Raw genomic sequence first — 17,802 nt, forward strand, 5'->3', positions numbered from 1 at the left:
TTAACAGCCCAATGCCTTAACTTGAATAGTCGAATGATTTATATGAAAACTTTCAAATAATTTAGTGACCGTTTTGTAGCTTTTTAAAGTAGCTTTTTAAAATTGGTTCACCATAGTTTAGTGACCCTGTGTGCACTTTAACCAAAAATAATTATGAAAATGGTGGGTTGGATAGAGAAATCTGGGGCAGGACCCGATACAGTAAAGGGTCCGGTCCAGCCATCCGCTTTCTATGGTAAGCTTTGCTTCAATGACCAGGCCCAGTCCCACTACCACCTTCTCGTTGTCGATCCTGATCTCAAAATCAAAATATTCAGATCTTTCTTCTTCTATGGCGCTTCAAATCTCCCATTCTTTTAAGATCCAAATCGCAATTTAATTCAAGAAAACAGAACACATTTTCTTTCGATTTCGAAACATTCTTTTTCACTCTTCTAGATCCATCGTAACCATTATTTCTTCTTCTTTTTCTTTTTTAATTATTCGAAAAATATATCAATTAAAGGAAAAAAGCTTCCCATTTCCCTCAATTTTTTTTTTATTTCGTTTGATGATTTGTAGATCTTGAAAATGGATCTACAGCCTTCCCCATCGGGAAGGTCATCGACAGTTGGTCGGACCTCTTCATTTTCCGTCGCCGATTCGGGTGGCCAAACGCTTTCTTCGGTCCTTAACAACCCTCATGCTGGCAAATTGGAAGCTTCTTGGGGTTGGTGGTCGGTCGCGCCGCCTGAATTCACTCCTTTGACGTCCACCAAAGCGGCTTGCGACCTTACCCGATCCGACTTCCAATCATACGTCTCTTCCATCTCCGATTCCTATTATCGATTCGAGGATATTAGGAATCACACCACCAAGGAGCAGACTCTCGATGTCGATAACATTGGGGAAGCCCTCGTAGCTTGTTTAAGGGAGGTTCCCGCCCTTTATTTTAAGGAAGATTTCGCGCTCGAAGATGGGGGGACCTTCCGGGCAGCCTGCCCTTTTACTGATGTTTCTGAAAACATTATACTTCAGGAGAAATTGTCCCATTACTTGGATGTTGTGGAGCTTCATTTGGTGAAGGAGATTTCGTTGCGCTCCAATTCTTTCTTCGAAGCGCAAGGGCAGTTGCAGGACTTGAATGTTAAGATTGTGGAAGGATGCAATCGGATTCGTGATTTGAAGGAAACTATTCGGCTCGTAGACACTGATTTGGTTGACTCTGCTAGGCAGATTCAGGAGTTGAATGCCTCTAGGACCAATTTGTTGGCTCTCCAACATAAATTGAAGCTTATTCTATCTGTTAACCAAGCCTTATCCGCTCTTAAATTGGTCAGCTTTTTAATTTCCATTTTTCTCTTTTTCTTTGTTTAATCCACCTAAAAATTAACAGAAATGAAAATATTATTTATATTGAAGAGACTGCTTTGTTAATGCTTCGAGATGAATTTGATTTAGTTTTCTCGGTTATGCAGCTTGTTGCATCTTCAGAGTGTGCTGGAGCTTTGGATATTATCGATGATCTGCAACACTTACTGGTATAGATTCATTTATCTATGAGTTAAAGCTTTGCGTTTTTTTTTTAAATTTATGTTCCTTTGCCTGTAAGTTGTTGAATTGGATTGTTATGTATTGCCACGTCATAGTCATAGCCAGAGTTTCTTCTTTCGTTCTTTGATTTCCATTAGGTAACCTTATGTTGGTTGGTGTACTCTTTGGCCCAAAGCATTGCTATTGTACATACTTGATATGAAGTCTTTGTGCTGCAATGATGATAACTTCTTTTTTCTTTTTACCTTCTTTTATAGCTTGATGGTAATTTCTTAGCTTTAAAGCTATATTTATAGTCTTGCAAAAATTCTTGCCTCATGTTTTTTCTGGGTTGTCTGTTAAAGAAGGTGAAATTGTGTCTTTTCATAGGATGGGGATGAGCTTTCTGGTTTACATTGCTTTCGTCACCTTCGAGATCACGTAGTCACTTCTATAGATTCCATAAACAGGTATTATTTATTTCTAATGTATGGTGACATTAATGACATAAAAAATGTTTTTCAAAAATTTCGTCTTCTGAAACGATTCATCAGTTTGTAATCTTATCTATATTCTGTGCTCCTTTTGGCAGTATTCTTTCAGCAGAATTTATGCGTGCTTCAATACATGATAAGGGGGATAAAGATTCAGTTATATTGTTGAAAGCAAAAGCCAGGGCATCCATTTCCTTGAATGGCGAGGATGTTGGAGTAAGCTTAATTATGTTCTTTTCTTTGTTTGAAAATGGAATACTCTTGTTTTGCTGCTTATATTATTTGTCAATGGTGTGTGATAAATCCTGTTCATTTTTCTCCGTTGATTGTGATCAATTCAGTGCCTAGGGAGGTCCAGCCAGTGAAATATTTTAAGCAATACTTCTTGCACTACCAATAATATGGCAGGGATCTTTATCATCTAATTTACTTTTTTCACTGAGAAGTTGTGGTGGACCTGGCCTAGACATATTAGATGATAAAGTAAATTAGATTGCTTGATTGGACTACAATATTAGATGATAATCCAATAATAATATGGACCATTCCTTATTCTGTAATGTTTTTCACTTTAATTGGACTACAATATTGGATTAATTGCTTGATTGAACCAAACAGTCTGCTGATGGTAAATGCACATTGAATTTTTGTTGCCTGTTCACACTTTTTCTATGTATTTCTTTATTTATTTTTATTACAGTGGCTTGTAAGTTTGATTATATATTGGAACTGGTAACTAGAATGGATATGTTAGCAGGTTAACTTGGATGAGGAAGAAACCACCAATTTTCGAGATCGTCTTCTGCCTCTTATTATTGGTTTGCTTCGAACTGTGAGTAATATCCCCTATTTCATTTTCCTTTTATATTTTTGAACCTGGGGTGGGCTACTGATGCATAGGTGTTTCGATCTTCCACGAATGTCTTGACATTAGGCAAAGCTTCAAATTAGTGAAAGTTGAGCTACCCTGATTGTCTTCCACAAATGTTTTGATCTTCCACGAACGTCTTGACATTAGGCAAAAGTTACAATGTTCATTAGTAAAGGTTGTGGGAGGAGTATATACATGTAGGAAAACTGCCACCTCTTACAGACAGAAGATTTATTTTCTCTCATATCTCTGATTCACCAAGTACATGTATTTGCTCCTATAAATATTATCTTACGGTAATGATTTTGGGTAGATTACCCAGTTGTTCACCGGAGTTTTATACTCCTGTTTTGGTAACCCAACTTTCAAAAGTTATTTTTGGTCACTAATGTTATAGAAGTTATGCATTTCTTGTTTACTTAGGGTTAGAAACGAATAGAGCCCTTTCCTGGCTTTTTGAATCACTTTTTTTTGCTCATGCGGCATGTGGCATATAATAATATGAAGTAAAGCTGAACAAAAAGTTGGTCACCAAAGTTTTCAAGCTGTTTTATTTATCAGCTTCCACAAGTTACATTTTGGTCATCACAATGGGCAATGAGGAATGCCAAGAATTAGTTTCTCTCGTGTTTAACATTAGGTGACTGAGAAATTCATAACATTTATTATCTCTGACCAAACCTAAATTTGAAAGGTGGGTGACTAAACAGAGAAGCACGAAAACTTATGACCAGCTGGATGGTTTACCCAGGTTATTTTCTTCAATTTCCTCCAAGAAAGTTCTAGAAGGAAGATGACTGTTCCAGACCTGCAATTGCATAATCCAAGCTATTAACCCCGTTTCTTTTTATCCTTCTTAATTTTACCATGTCCAATAACTTTGCACTTTAAATGGTGGAATCTGAGGTTGGATCCACTTTAGAAGAACTGATCTTGTAATATGGTGATTGTTTTTCAGGCCAAGCTCCCATTTGTCCTAAGGACATATCGTGATACACTTACTGCTGATATGAAAACTGCTATTAAGACTGCTGTTGCAGAGCTGCTTCCGGTTCTGGTGGGCCAACCTCTGGAATCTGATATGGGTGCAGAGCGCACTGTCGATGCAGATGGTAAGAACTACTGGTATAATAAATCTTCCATGTGCTTCTTCCCACATGGCCTGTGTAAAATAATTTAGTTTTAGAGCTCTCAAACTTCATCTCTTTTTTATGGAGTGTTGTGGGTTTCTTGTGTGTGCATCTCTTCTGTTTCTTCCAGTTGTTAATGCTAACTGTCTGATGGCTAAGGTGGAGGCTTATCACTTGCTAGCAAATTAAGGAGTTTGTCATCTGGAAGCTTTGTCCAACTTCTGGCTGCTATTTTCAAGATTGTACAGGTAATGTATACTTGCCTACTACCAGAGTAAGCATTTGTTGAATTGTAAGGGTATAGAAGGCATTATTAATGGCACCTTACATTTGTTATGAGATGCTTGTATATGATAAGTATGTTTTTGGAAACTAATTCTAATGTTGTGGAGGAAATTGATCAAGACTAGGGTAAACTTGGGAGTGAACTGACTTTTGCTTCATTAATAGCATTGGAAGCCAATCTTCTGTACTTCCACTAAGGCATCTGGAATAAGATTTGAAGTTCTAAATTTTTAATATTTCTTAGCCTTTTAGCTGTTCTCTAGTGAAGGCCTGCTGTGATTTGATTTGATTGGCAAATGAGATGAGCCACGGGTTTGGCTTTTATCCAATCAGCTGTCTAAGGAATGGTTTGAGATTGACTACGTAAATAGAATGGTCTCTGAATGTTGAGCGTAAGTAGGTAGAGTGTCAAATTCAGGTCATATGTCTCATGGCAGATGGTAATATATCTACTCTTTAATGCTGTCCATTTGAAAGGTAGGGCGGACTTAACTTGGGAGAGGCTTCAGCTTGTGTTTTTAGCAGTTAGTCTAGAAGGCTATTTGAGGTTTACATCTAATCTTAGAATCTGGTTATCCTTGTGTTCTTGGCAACCCGAAGTTATTTAAAGGCCACAAGACCGAAAAATTGTGATTATATCGTATGCCTGTGGATAAATTATATTTAAAAAGAAAAGATATGAGAACATAATAAGATTAGTAAAACTGAAGGGTTTATCTTGCTGGAAAATAACTAAGCTTGTTGGGTGGTTACTATTTGCCTGCCATTAGTGTGAGAACTGTGATTTGGTCCTTATATATGACTTCTGTTAACATGTTACTGGCTTGCAATATCTATCTCTATACTTGATTAATATGTAGTATATGTTAAGCAAGGTATGGTTTTCTCTTTATGACCATTTCTAGTTTTGCTCAGCACTTGCCTAAGATGTAATATGATTTCATTTCATTTAGTGAATGCAGGCACATTTAGTCCGGGCAGCTGAAGTGAAAAGGGCCATTGAGTGGGTAATGTGCAACCTTGATGGTCATTATGCTGCTGATTCAGTCGCTGCTGCAATTGCACTTGGTGCCATGGTTGCAGAATCTTCTCAAGAGAGTAACGGTCAAGGTGGTGCACTTCCTCTGAGTGCATCTTTAAGGAGTACATCCAAGGTTCTTTCATCCCCAGGGAAAGGAAGTGATGCGATAAGCCCCTCAAATTTATCAAAGAATTTTAGGTTTAGCTCTCTCCTAACGTTTCTAATTTGCATTGTTCTAACATTGTTTGTGGTAGAATATATTGTTTCAGTAAATGGAAGATATAGTAACCCTTTTTTTTGAAGAGAGCATTACAAAGTTTTCTTAATTGTTTTCCGAATTGGGTTGGATTTCAACCTTTTGAATTGGAAACCAGCCTGTTATCCAGTTTATTGCATAATACCCCTAATTTTCAAGGAGTCAAAACCAGTTTAACCTGGGGCAAATTAGTCGTGGGCATTTTCTGCATGTTTCCTATCATATATTGCCTTGAGGTGTAATTAGCTACAATGGAACTCATTATGTTGGTGACTACCATTTTGAATAGATTTACTGAATGAAATTTTAAACTTTTCAATTTCTTGATTCCTACTTTGCTTCTTTAAAACCTTCTTGAGCTTTGTTTCCATAAAATTTAATTTAATTGAAATAAACTCAACTTGCTGTTACTTGTTTTACTTAAGATATGTTGTAAATACTGCAGAATGACATGGTGCAAAAATGTTTTAATTTAAAGTAAAATTGGAAAAAGAAATAAAATCTGTTTTCTAAAAGCTGCAGAATGACATTGTGCAAACATTTTAGCTTGTCTCAAATAAAATAAAACCAGTGAAATAAAAATTCAGACTTTCAGTTTTATTCTTTTATTTTTTTTACATCTATCTTATTTATAATAATCTTGGACCTTGGTAGGGCGGATGTTCTGAGAGAAAATGCTGAAGCGGTCTTTGCAGCTTGTGATGCTGCTCATGGAAGATGGGCAAAGCTGCTTGGCGTTCGTGCTCTTCTTCATCCTAAGCTAAGATTGCAAGACTTTCTGAGCATATATAATATCACTCAGGAGTTTATAACTTCTACAGAGAAGGTATTCATTTATTTTTTTCTAGTCAAAGAAATTATCAATTAACCTGTCTGGGGTTGTGATGATATTTTATGCAAACTTTTAACAGATTGGTGGAAGGTTGGGATATAGCATCAGGGGAACACTGCAGTCGCAGGCTAAATCCTTCGTTGATTTCCAGCATGAATCTCGAGTTAGTTTCTTATCCCAATTGCCCGTTGTTTTTTTGCATTGTGATCTGTTGATACTCTGAATAATTTCTGTTACCATCTACTGTAGATGACAAAAATACGAGCAGTGCTTGATCAAGAGACATGGGTAGAAGTAGATGTTCCTGATGAATTTCAGGCTATTGTTTCTTCACTGTTTGATTCTGAAGCAATAGTTTCTGGAAGCAAGGATAATGCTGAAAGTAATAGGACAGAAAGCTACAGCAATGAGGGTTCACAAGTAGGTTCTGTGGCGCAGAATGAACCAACTGATTCTAGTAGCACAACTGCGGTAAATGCTGCCCAAGGGAAGGCTGAGGTGATTGAGAGAAAGAAATCTGATGCAGTAACTTCATCTCAGAGTAATAACAGTAATACAAAGGAACGTGGAAAAAATGCTACTCAAACACTTGAATGTGGCGGTGTTAGTTATCACATGGTTAACTGGTTAGTCATCTTGTTTTCTTCTAACCCTTCTGTCATTATCCATTCTCACAAATATTTTCCTATGAAGTTGAGCTGTAGGGGTTTCTAAATCTCTCCCAGGATCAAGCATGCTGTTCTGTGATTAGCTATGTGTTTATGTTGACTGTATCTTGTTGCATTTACACGTGTGCTGCCATTCATACCCTTGTTCATTAACAAGAAGACAAAAATTACATGATAAACTAGTCTTGACGTTGTTTATTTTCCTTTCTCGTTCCTTTCAGTGGCTTAATATTGCTGAAGATGCTGTCAGAGTACATTGACATGAATCATCTTCTGCCAGCACTATCCTTGGAGGTGGTTCATCGTGTTGTGGAGATTCTAAAATTTTTCAACACGAGAACATGCCAACTTGTTTTAGGTGCTGGAGCCATGCAGGTATGAAATAGTTTTGTAGCTAGGATATTTTTCTTTTCTAAAGTTTCACTTGAGAATAATTTGGTTAAACCTGAAGGGTTACGGATGAGACTAGTGTAATCAGATGTGGCTTTTTCCTGTGCATGTTTTCTTGAGCCCAAGTTATGGCCTAGAAAAATCTTAAACCATATATTGAGAAGTCTATAATATACTCTATATATTATGAACTCAATTATTGTCATAAAATTTTTATTGGAATTGTATGGCATTGCAGGTTTCTGGTTTGAAGTCCATTACTTCTAAACACTTGGCCTTGGCAAGTCAAGTCATTAGTTTCATATATGCTATCATTCCTGGTAGGTTATGATATGACCAATTTGTCACTACTTTTCCCAAGTGCATTAGCTGCATCATCCTTGTTCGGCAACATTTAGCTAGATATCAAATTCATAAACTGAGGCACAATATTTCTTAGTGAGTCTGGTGACTTAGCTATGAAGTTCTCTTACAAACATGTTTTGCACTACCTCACTTTTAGTCACCTCGTAACCATTGTTTATTCAGTTTTTGCTATCCTTTATGGTCTTGTATCTGAAACATATTTACCAGTTTGAAGAAACAAATGAAACATAGATAACTGAGTGAGTATCAGATGTTGATTCATGAGCATTGCAGACTATTTATGCTATTTGCCTGTTATAGTTAGGGTTCTGACATCCCATTCTTTTCAAATATGTACTGCTTTTGTTTCTTGTTTATCCCAAACGCGTTCTTTTTATGTTAGTTTCATATTTCCTTGTTTATCGTATGCTTAGTCTATTATATTCTGTGCCAATTATTAATGTTGCCAAATAATTGACATCTGCTTTGTTTGTGGTCTAAGAATTGAGGCAAATCCTGTTCCTCAAAGTTCCTGAACCTCGAAAGTCACTTTTGCTGTCAGAGTTTGATCGAGTTGCCCAGGTATAAGGCTTCATCACTATATTCATTTTATTATGTTACACCTCTTTATTTTTCTTTTTTTTTTATCCTTTGTTTATGTGTATTCTATTTTATTTTATTTGACAGCATTTGTGGCATTTTGTTTTCTATTGATTGCTTGTGGATGAATTTAAATTTACTGACAAGTATTCAGTGCTACATATACAATTTGCCTTTTACTTGCCACTTGGAACACATTTTTTGATAAATGATTGACTTTATTTTTTCAAAATTCAGGATTATAAGGTTCACCGGGATGAAATTCATACAAAGCTTGTTCAGATAATGAGAGAGAGGTTGTTGGTTCATCTGCGTGGACTACCCCAGATTGTTGAGAGCTGGAATAGACCAGAAGAAGCTGACCCACAGCCCAGTCAATTTGCTAGGTCTCTCACTAAGGTAACTACGTCATTTTGCTCAATTTGACTCAAGGGGTTCTTACCTTGTTTAATTCCTTTTTCGTTTTTGTCTGTGGTGGATTCAGTTTAGAAAAAGCACTTTATTAGTTAGTCTTGCAAAAATTACACATGTCGGATTGGTAAAAGAAAACCCGAATTATGCCATTAGGTTTTTTTTTCCCCAGCGTAACTGGTTCACTTGTTTTGTACATTTGACCTGAACTGCAATGGATGAATTGATTTTGATTGGCTGTTCAATTCATTTTTCAGGAAGTTGGGTTCCTCCAACGAGTTTTATCTCGTACATTGCATGAAGTAGACGTTCAAGCAATTTTCAGGTGAGGCAAAATTCAACTCCTAATTTAGTCACTGGATGGTCTGTTTCATCATTATGCATGATAAAATCATCTTACAATTATAACCACTATCACATACTACTTTGAAAACTGTTTGGAGAAATGTTCAAATATTCTTTGAATCAAGAGGGTGTCTTTGAAAAATACAAAGTTTTTGGGAATTTTGGAAGGCACCCATAGATTTATTTATATTCCTAGTTGCATATTGAATGTTAGATTTCCCTTCATGGTACAAGCTGGTAATAAAATCGTACATTACTACATGACCACACGCGGAAAAGAATGTAATATTTGTATCAAGCAACACCGGTTTTTATCTTCTTTATTGATAATGGAAGTAAATGGTTAATTGATGAAATAGAATTGTTCCTTTAAATAACTTAACCTCTGCTTTTCAGGCAAGTTGTTGTAATCTTCCATTCACAAATTTCAGATGCATTTTCACGCTTAGAGATCAGCACTCCCCAGGCAAAAGATAGGTATTGTACTGTTTTTCAGATTTCAATATGAATTCGAGTAAGACCTTTTCTTTGTTTTTTTTCTATATAATGGTTTATTCTTTTAATGATAGACTGTACCGCGATGTTACACACATTCTTGGATGCATTCGATCATTGCCTTCTGATAATTCGAATAACTCTGCTACCCCAAACTGGGGGCAACTGGATGAGTTCTTAGCACAAAGGTTCGGGGCCGAAGCCAGTTGAGAATTATTGTTTTGTACAGTAATAGAGATATCCACATTTGAAGGAAACACTTGAAAGGATTTTTATCAGAAACCAATCCTCAGCCTATGCAAATTGCTTTTGTAGAAATGACTCAAGGTAAGGAATCTATGAATCTATTCTATTTCTTCGGTACCCCCTAGATTCAATTGTTGAAATGTTTTTTAAGTTAGAAAATCGAGATATTATAAACCTACATTTGAGAACCACAATCTTGTTTCTCTACCTATTGTCATTGATCTTTGAACCCTTCACCATTGGGTTGATCTTGGTCATAGAGATATTGGGTGTAATATTTGGAATCTTCATCTATTATCATCAACCCGGGTCGGCCTCGATCGTCATTGAGACCTCATTTTCAATTTTGAGTAACGAAGACAAATGAGGAAATCCGTGATAATTGTTTGTGTCAGCTGCTGTAGTAATCCTTAATCCTAGTGTATTCATTCAGAATACCTTCTCTTGAGGTTCTTAAGTTTCGAGTTCGAGTTTCTTTTTTTTTGTCCGTTGGTTTGTTTTGTCACCTAATTTCCATGGATTAGATGTTCAATCTTTGAAAAAAACAAAGTTTCATTTTGTATATGTTTATTGCAAGTTTGGTCAAAACTTTGTATTGTGAAAGCGTAATTTCTGGTTATTATTAGCCATTCATTAATCATGTTATTAGGTTATATGAATAAAAATTTGCTAAAGGTATTTGATTGTTATATTTGCCTTTATTCTTTGGATTTGCATTTGATTCGAAATTATCCATATTTATTTTATACTTGGTTAAAATATACTCCAAATCCTTGTACTCTTCGTATATTTTATGTTTAGACCCTCTGTTTAGTGTAATTGTAAAAACTATTAAAATTTTTCATGTTAAATTTGTTGGGTTGACCTTTTTAAATGAAAGAAATATTATGCAGTCATGTAACAATCAATAAGATGGTGTGTCAGAAAAGAGCCCGGAATAAGTGTTCAAATAACAACCTGGATCGAAAAAGCATGAAGTACCAAAATGAAGAAAAAGATAAACTCAGAGGCCTAAATTGGATCATCAGAAGTTAATCTAGAAACACCTTCTATCCATTCCATAATGTGCATTCATTGTACAACAAATTTTGAATAGAAATTAAAAGCTAAAACCAGATGCGCCAAAAACGACCAAAAAGATGCAAAAACAGGGAGCCCAATGAGAGATTAAATTCCCTGATCATTTGAATCTAGTTTAAGTCCCCGACTTGCCTAACATTTACGAGAATGCAAAAACCAAATGCTGATTCATATTGACGAAAGATCTTCATATATAGTCTTGATACCCGGCCTCTCCGAAAGAGATCGAACACATCTTAATCCTATTTCAAGAACCTCCTTCATTCCTTTCTCGGCAGCCAGATCCCCCATTTCTTGAGCTAAAGCCGAATCAAAACAAGACAAGCCACTGCCTTCTGCTACCTTCAACCGAACCCATTCTATCAATCCGATTCCTTCTTCTTCCCCTGGAATTACATCACCTGCGCATCTGCCTGTTAGAAGTTCCAACAGAATCACTCCGAATGCATAGACATCTGACTTGAAGGAAAGCAATGGTTTCTTGGTATCAGTTAACTCTGGTGCCCGATATCCCAAGAGACCAGCATCTAGAATTTGTTCCATCGTTCCGGCTTGTGTCATTAGACGGTGGAGGCAGTAATCGGCAACACGAGCATTAAGATCAGGCCCATCTAATAGTATGTTCGTTGCTTTTAGGTTACCGTGTGGCACAGCTCGGTCGAAATGGAGATAGTTTAGACCTCGGGCAACGTCAACCGCTATTTTCAATCTCTGTACCCACGATAATGGTGGACCTTTTCTTCCCGGTCGATCTGAAGATATTTAGACAGATTTATTAGTAAAAAGAATGAAACACGATATCATAATATGATCTCATATGAAATTAGGCACAGCTCAGATTTTTACTGGTCGAAAAACTTATAATCTCAGATTCTCGGTTGAACCAGCAAGTTCAGTTTCAACAACCATTTACGAAAGTAGTTGTTTGACAATGAATGTAACTGCAAATAGTGTTCAAAAAGTTAAGGAAAACGGTTTACCATAGAGAAAGCTTGCGAGACTTCCAGGCGAGATATAATCCGAAAGAATCAGCTTCTCATGTTGAGTAGGGCCCCAATAGTACCCTCGCAAACCAACCACGTTTGGATGCCGGATATTCGTGAATTTTTTAGCCTCCTTAGCGAACTCTTTTCTCTGTTTAGCGACCCCTTCACGAAGCCACTTCACAGTCAAGAATACTCCATTATCCAGTGTTGCCCTGTACGAAGTCCCGTGACTGCTCCTTCCCAAAACTTCGGCTGGAGCACGTGACAGCTCCTCTGGTGTCAATGTGATTGTATCATCGAGAAAATGCAGCTCGCCAACGAGTCGGTCCGGTGATCTTACATCCAGTCTCGCAAGGTGCTCAGCAGTAAATGAATCTCCAGACTCGGGTGACCACGATAAATGGCTGGTCTTCGAAGGAGAGTATCCAGTACCCGCTGCCATTTTCTCACCGGGACTGATAATTCCTGATGATGATCCTTTCCGTGAAGACACAAGATCAACCGCTGAGACAACTGTAGCACCCCCACTCTCAGTCCCGACAACACTAGAAGAGTTTCTCGGTGCTTGTTTGCTAACACCACCTTTACTTCTAATAGGCTCCGGAGGAGTTCTCCGAGATATACGGATGTAATGTATGAATATAGCAAGCAAGACGAGAATGATAAGAGCCACCACACATGATACCACAATCACCCATTTCACTATCATGTTGATCCGTTTCTTCTTCGATTCAGCAGGGGCATTGTTTGATCCAGGAGGACCGCCTGGAAAATACAAGTTAGAATTTCCGGGGTAGAATGAGGAAGTAGGGAACTTCCTCAGATTTTCTGGGACAATGCCGGATAGATCATTGTAAGAAACATTAAAGCTTTGAAGGCTGTTAGGGACCTTGTTGGGTAAAGATCCGGTAAAATTATTCCGGGATATATCTAATGAGCTTAGTGAGTTCATGTCAGCCAAGTAAGTAGGTAGCGAACCGGATAAGTTATTGCCTGCAAGATTGAGCACTTGAAGTCCAGCCAATGACCCAATTTGGTCAGGAAAATAACCGTTAAGCCGATTACTAGAGAGATCGAGAACACGGAGGTTGGATTCACTCGAAGGAGAAAACTTAAGATCACTGGAAATCAAATTGTTCCCGAGATAAAGTTCTTCCAAAGTAGCCAAATTCAGTAGGTCATTTAGAAAAGGTCCATCAAACTGGTTAAAACCAAGATCAAGGACTCTAAGCTTCGGATACTGCAGTATTGCTTTCGGCAGAGAGCTAGTAAGCAAATTACGCGAAAGGTTGAGATGATTTAACCGCAGAAATTGAGGGGTTAACTCAGGAATTGATCCTGTCAAACGATTCTGGCTAAGATCAAGGTATTCAATATTCCCCCATTTCGACATTCGGGTTAAGTTTCCTTCTAATTTGTTGTTTGATAAGTCAAGTACAGCACAACTTCCGGTCAGTAACGGAAGTTCCCCTGTGATCCCATTCGAAGAAAGATTGAGTATCTGCAGATTTGTCGACATGATCATCGATATCGGCCCTGAAAAGACGAACCAACAAACAAGTATAAAGAATAGTACAATGCACAAAACGAGACAAAGCAACTAAATGCAATTCATAAATCACGAATTCAAGCAGTTTAGCATTGCTACCTGAGAGATTGTTGCCACTTAAATCTAGCTCAGTTAAAAGCAGTGAATCGCCTTTCAGCAGGACATTAGGAATGAAGCCCGTAAATCTATTGTTGCTGAGCTTAAGGACCTGAAGATCATATGCAAAGTTAAATCCAGGCAATTCTCCAGACAGTTGATTGTAGCTTAAGTCCAACACCTTCAAACTCCCGAATAACCGAAGCTCAGCATCCCCAACCAATGATCCTGTAAGTTGGTTATGGCTAAGGTTTAAAAACTGAATACTCTCCGAAATGCCGGGTAGCAATTTCCCCGAACTTGAGCTTTGCAGCATATTCCCACTAAAATCAACATGGCTAGCATTCGATAAAAGGAAAAACTCCCCGTCTAAGCTACCGTCTAGCATATTCCCGTGCAAGTCGAGAACTTGAAGTCCGGCAATGCCGTCAAACCCTTTTGGTATTCTCTTCGTAAACTGATTGGAAGATAGATTTAGATACAATAGCTCATTCAATTCCGTTAAGGCGGTTGGCAAGGTACCGGACAGGGAATTCTGACTCAAATCCAAAGATTGGACCGAAACAAGCCCTGAAATCGTATCTGGTATCGAACCAGTAAAGTTATTCCCAGCTAACGAAAGGTTCCTTAAGCTCTCTAATTTACCAATGCCTACCGGTAATGCCAAAGAAAACAGATTATCTGACACATCCAAGTACTCTAGAATTTTAAACTCCCCGATATTGTCGGGAATAACACCGGACATTAAATTATTCGATATCGAAAGTTTCACAAGCTTCGTAAGATTCGAAAAAACACTTAAGTCTGCATCAACAGATAGACCTAAATTATCAAGTATAACACCAGCAACATTCCCACCATTACAAACAATACCATTCCAAGATGAAGGACAGCCATTAAAATCAATGGATTCTTCGTTCCATGAATCAAGGACATAGCCAGTAGGGTCATGTTTAATACCCTTTTTGAATTCAAGCAATGCTAATATGTCCTGTGAAGGAAGTTGTCCCATTGCAGTAACTAAAAACAGGGCTAACACTAAAGTTCTAAACAGCTTCATAGCACTTAAAAATAAGAAATTGGAACACAAGCAGCTTAATTTCAGACAAGGTAATGAAAGTTAAAACACACACACAAAAAAAAACCTTTACAAACAAGCTCTTAAATCCATAGATTCAACCACTTTTGAAGCTATTTACCTGATGAAAGAAAGCATTTTTGACAAAGCCAAGCTTTAAAAAAAGGATGGAAGACACTGGTTTTTTTTCAACAAGAAACAATCTTTTTAGCTAACACAAAATAAGCTAAAGGGTAATGCATTTAATGACTGAAAACAACTGCTACAACAATGGGCCCCAAATCATGGATCTAACCATAGAGACATAAAAATGCAGCAATTTTCTTGCCAAGATCCCTTCTTCATTTCACAATGCAGGCTTCAAAAGAAACTTATTGTATGTGAAAAAATAAGAAAAGCAAACCAGGAAATTTGCTTTGTAAAAAGAAAACTTAAAACTTCAAAGCAAACCAAGAAATTTGCTTGTAAAAAGAAAATGAAAGAGCTTGACACTGGTGCTAAGAGCCCACTCAAAAAAAAAAAAAAAGGAAATGCAGAACAAAAGAGACCCAAAATATATATTTTATTACTAAGAACTTGTAAACTATTTTAAAGAACAGTATAATTTTTAGACTTTAGTAGCTGAAAAGGGCCAAAAACCCTAATTTCTTTTGTGACAATGACAACAAAGCCCCCTTCTCCCTACCCCAAACCCCAAAAGCAAAAAAGGGGTTGTTTTTTTTCTTCCTTTTGTCACTTTTTTTATTATTATCATTCTCTTTCTCTTTCTCCTTCTCTTTCTCTTTCTCTAAGGAAACATGTGAATTCTAATCCTACGGAACCAATAAGCTAAAGACCCTAGATTTGTGTGGCATTGGTTGATTAAAAAACATTCTTAAAATTACAAATAGTAGCCATTAATTTAAAGTTATAAAGCTCAAAGTAATAGAATAGTGCTTAAACAACTTTATAAGACCCTTAAAGAAGAGACTTTTGTCAGCAAAAAGGGACCCCAAAAAAAATCTTTAGGGTTATTTTAGGGAGTTAAATAATAAAAATTAGGAATTCACCCGCCAAAAAAGTGAAAAAAGAGGGGGAAATTGCAGAAACATGGTGGACGTCAATGGGTTTATCAAATCCAATTGAAGGTTTTGTGTTTGGCATTTAGCAATTGCATGGGGTTAAAGAATGAGGTGGATATCAGTGAAAATGGAGCCCACCAATGCCCCTTTGACCAGGGTTTTTCATTTTTATTGTTGCTGTGTTTTGTTGTGTGATTTGGCCATTTAGCTCAATCCCCCAAAATATATATAAATGAAGACGAATATGAACGAATGAGAATGGTGAGAGGAGGTGAGTTAGGTGGAAGCCATTATTACAGAGCAAATGTATTATGTGCTTTTTTGGGTGAGGAAAGTGGGACCTTTTTGAACCCTACTTTTGTCTATAGATAACAACAGAGGTAAGGTGCTCATGGCCTGGCGGCCCGGTCTGGCTCGACAGCTCGCCCGAAATATGAGAGGGTTTGGATAAAAATATAAGTTCAAAATATAAGTTTCGGTAAAAAAACGAGGCCCGTTTAGAAAATGGGCCGGGCCTTAGGCACTACTTTTTTGGCCTGGACCCGGCCAGCCCGGCCCAATATAATAAATATATTTATTTTTTAAATTTTTTTAATTTTAAAATATTTTTTAAATACTTTTTTTATTATTTTTAAATTTTTTTAATTTAAAAATATTTTTAAAATATTTTTTTTAATTTTTAAAATAAATTTTTAGTATTTATTAAAAAAATAGCCGGGCCGGGCCTGGGCCGAAATTTTTTATGGGCCCGGCTCGAACCCGACCCGGCCCAGCCCATGAGCACCTCTAAACAGAGGTAAAGGTGGGGAAAATATTATGTCTCTTTCTATATTAAATTAAAAGGTGAATTAATTTTTTTATTAATTTTTTTTATTTCTATTGCTAAGTTAATATGATTAATTTTTAATAGAAAAAATTAGTTTGCTCTTTAATTTAATGCGGATGAATTAATTTACTCATTCTGTAGGAAATAGGACAAAATATAATCAACTCTTAATATAAGAACCTTTATGATACTTTTACTGATAAAAGTATCATGGAAATCCTATATTAAAAGTTATATTACATTTTACTCATTTACTCAAAAAATTGAGAAACTAGCCCATGTAGATAAAAAAAGAAAAGCAAAATAATTTTTTTATGTTAAAAATTTATCTATTTTTATTGTTAAAAACTAGCATGACTGATGGTATAACCAGTAATTACATGTGGCATTCCACGTGTATCTTATTCTAACATACAAAGACTATTTTTTAACAATAAAAAAGAATAATTTTTAACAAAAAGACTAATTTAATCTTTGATCTAATATATAAAGACTAATTTATTTATTTTTGAATTAAAGAGATAAAAATTAGTATTAGTAGAAGTTTTACAGTTTTACCGTTGGGATGAGAACATATGGTGATGCAATATGGAATTGATGATGATAATGATCGTAAGGACCACAATATGAGCACTTAGTCCCTCTCTATTTCAACTCCCAAGGATCAATGGGTTGGCCACTTCATAAAAAGGCAAAGCTAGTAAGGTCTAAGTCTTGGACTTCGGCTCGAATTGCTAAGTAGTCTTTTGGGCTAAAGTTAGATTCGATCCTGAATTTTATTTTATTTCCTTTTTTTTATGTTAATTAAAAAACATTTATATTTTCATTTAAAATTAAAATATGATTTCTAAGTCAGCTTTTGTAAAATAAAGTATTTCTTAAAAGGGCATTTTCAAGAAAGCAAATGGGCTCAAATAAACTTTCCCACACTTTTATCGCTTCTTTTTATTGCCAATAGTTTTATTTAATTTATATTAACCATACCCAAAATGTTTATCCTTTTATCCTATCCACCAATAAATATTATCAAGTGTCCAAAAGTACTTTACCCTGTGAAATTCGACTAATTTTTTTTAACAATTCTCATACTGTTTTTTTTATATAATATCTAAAATTATCCAATTCTTTTTAACCCATAAATAAAAACATAATACAGATCAAATTCTCATCCTCTTATATTAACAACAGTATTCATACCAATCAGGCTAACATTCAAGCGATAATT

The 17,802-nt window shown here is 36.3% G+C and overlaps 2 protein-coding genes across 3 annotated transcripts; one reads left to right on the forward strand and one right to left on the reverse strand.

Moving 5' to 3' along the window:
- The first annotated feature begins 183 nt into the window (after window positions 1-183).
- On the forward strand, window positions 184-10,590 carry LOC107930362 (vacuolar protein sorting-associated protein 54, chloroplastic). Of its 2 annotated transcripts, none has more exons than XM_041102627.1 (18): window positions 184-1,314; window positions 1,458-1,520; window positions 1,903-1,982; window positions 2,105-2,222; window positions 2,764-2,838; window positions 3,836-3,989; window positions 4,167-4,255; window positions 5,255-5,511; window positions 6,224-6,395; window positions 6,481-6,564; window positions 6,651-7,027; window positions 7,291-7,444; window positions 7,698-7,779; window positions 8,307-8,386; window positions 8,642-8,803; window positions 9,073-9,140; window positions 9,557-9,637; window positions 9,730-10,590. In XM_041102627.1, the coding sequence occupies exons 1-18, from the start codon at window positions 571-573 to the stop codon at window positions 9,863-9,865; spliced, it is 2,976 nt and encodes a 991-aa protein (XP_040958561.1). In that variant the 5' UTR covers window positions 184-570; the 3' UTR covers window positions 9,866-10,590. The 2 variants fall into 2 exon arrangements, with proteins under 2 accessions (XP_040958561.1, XP_016717481.2); XM_016861992.2 differs by having other exon boundaries at window positions 274-1,314; window positions 2,761-2,838.
- Window positions 10,591-10,932: 342 nt separating this feature from the next.
- On the reverse strand, window positions 10,933-15,686 carry LOC107930361 (LRR receptor-like serine/threonine-protein kinase GHR1). Its single transcript, XM_016861991.2, has 3 exons — window positions 13,616-15,686; window positions 11,962-13,503; window positions 10,933-11,733 (listed from the first exon to the last, which is right to left on the reverse strand). The coding sequence occupies exons 1-3, from the start codon at window positions 14,670-14,672 to the stop codon at window positions 11,150-11,152; spliced, it is 3,183 nt and encodes a 1,060-aa protein (XP_016717480.2). The 5' UTR covers window positions 14,673-15,686; the 3' UTR covers window positions 10,933-11,149.
- Window positions 15,687-17,802: the final 2,116 nt, after the last annotated feature.

This window comes from Gossypium hirsutum, chromosome D10, assembly GCF_007990345.1.
Source record: "Gossypium hirsutum isolate 1008001.06 chromosome D10, Gossypium_hirsutum_v2.1, whole genome shotgun sequence".
NCBI classification, from domain to species: Eukaryota; Viridiplantae; Streptophyta; class Magnoliopsida; order Malvales; family Malvaceae; genus Gossypium; species Gossypium hirsutum.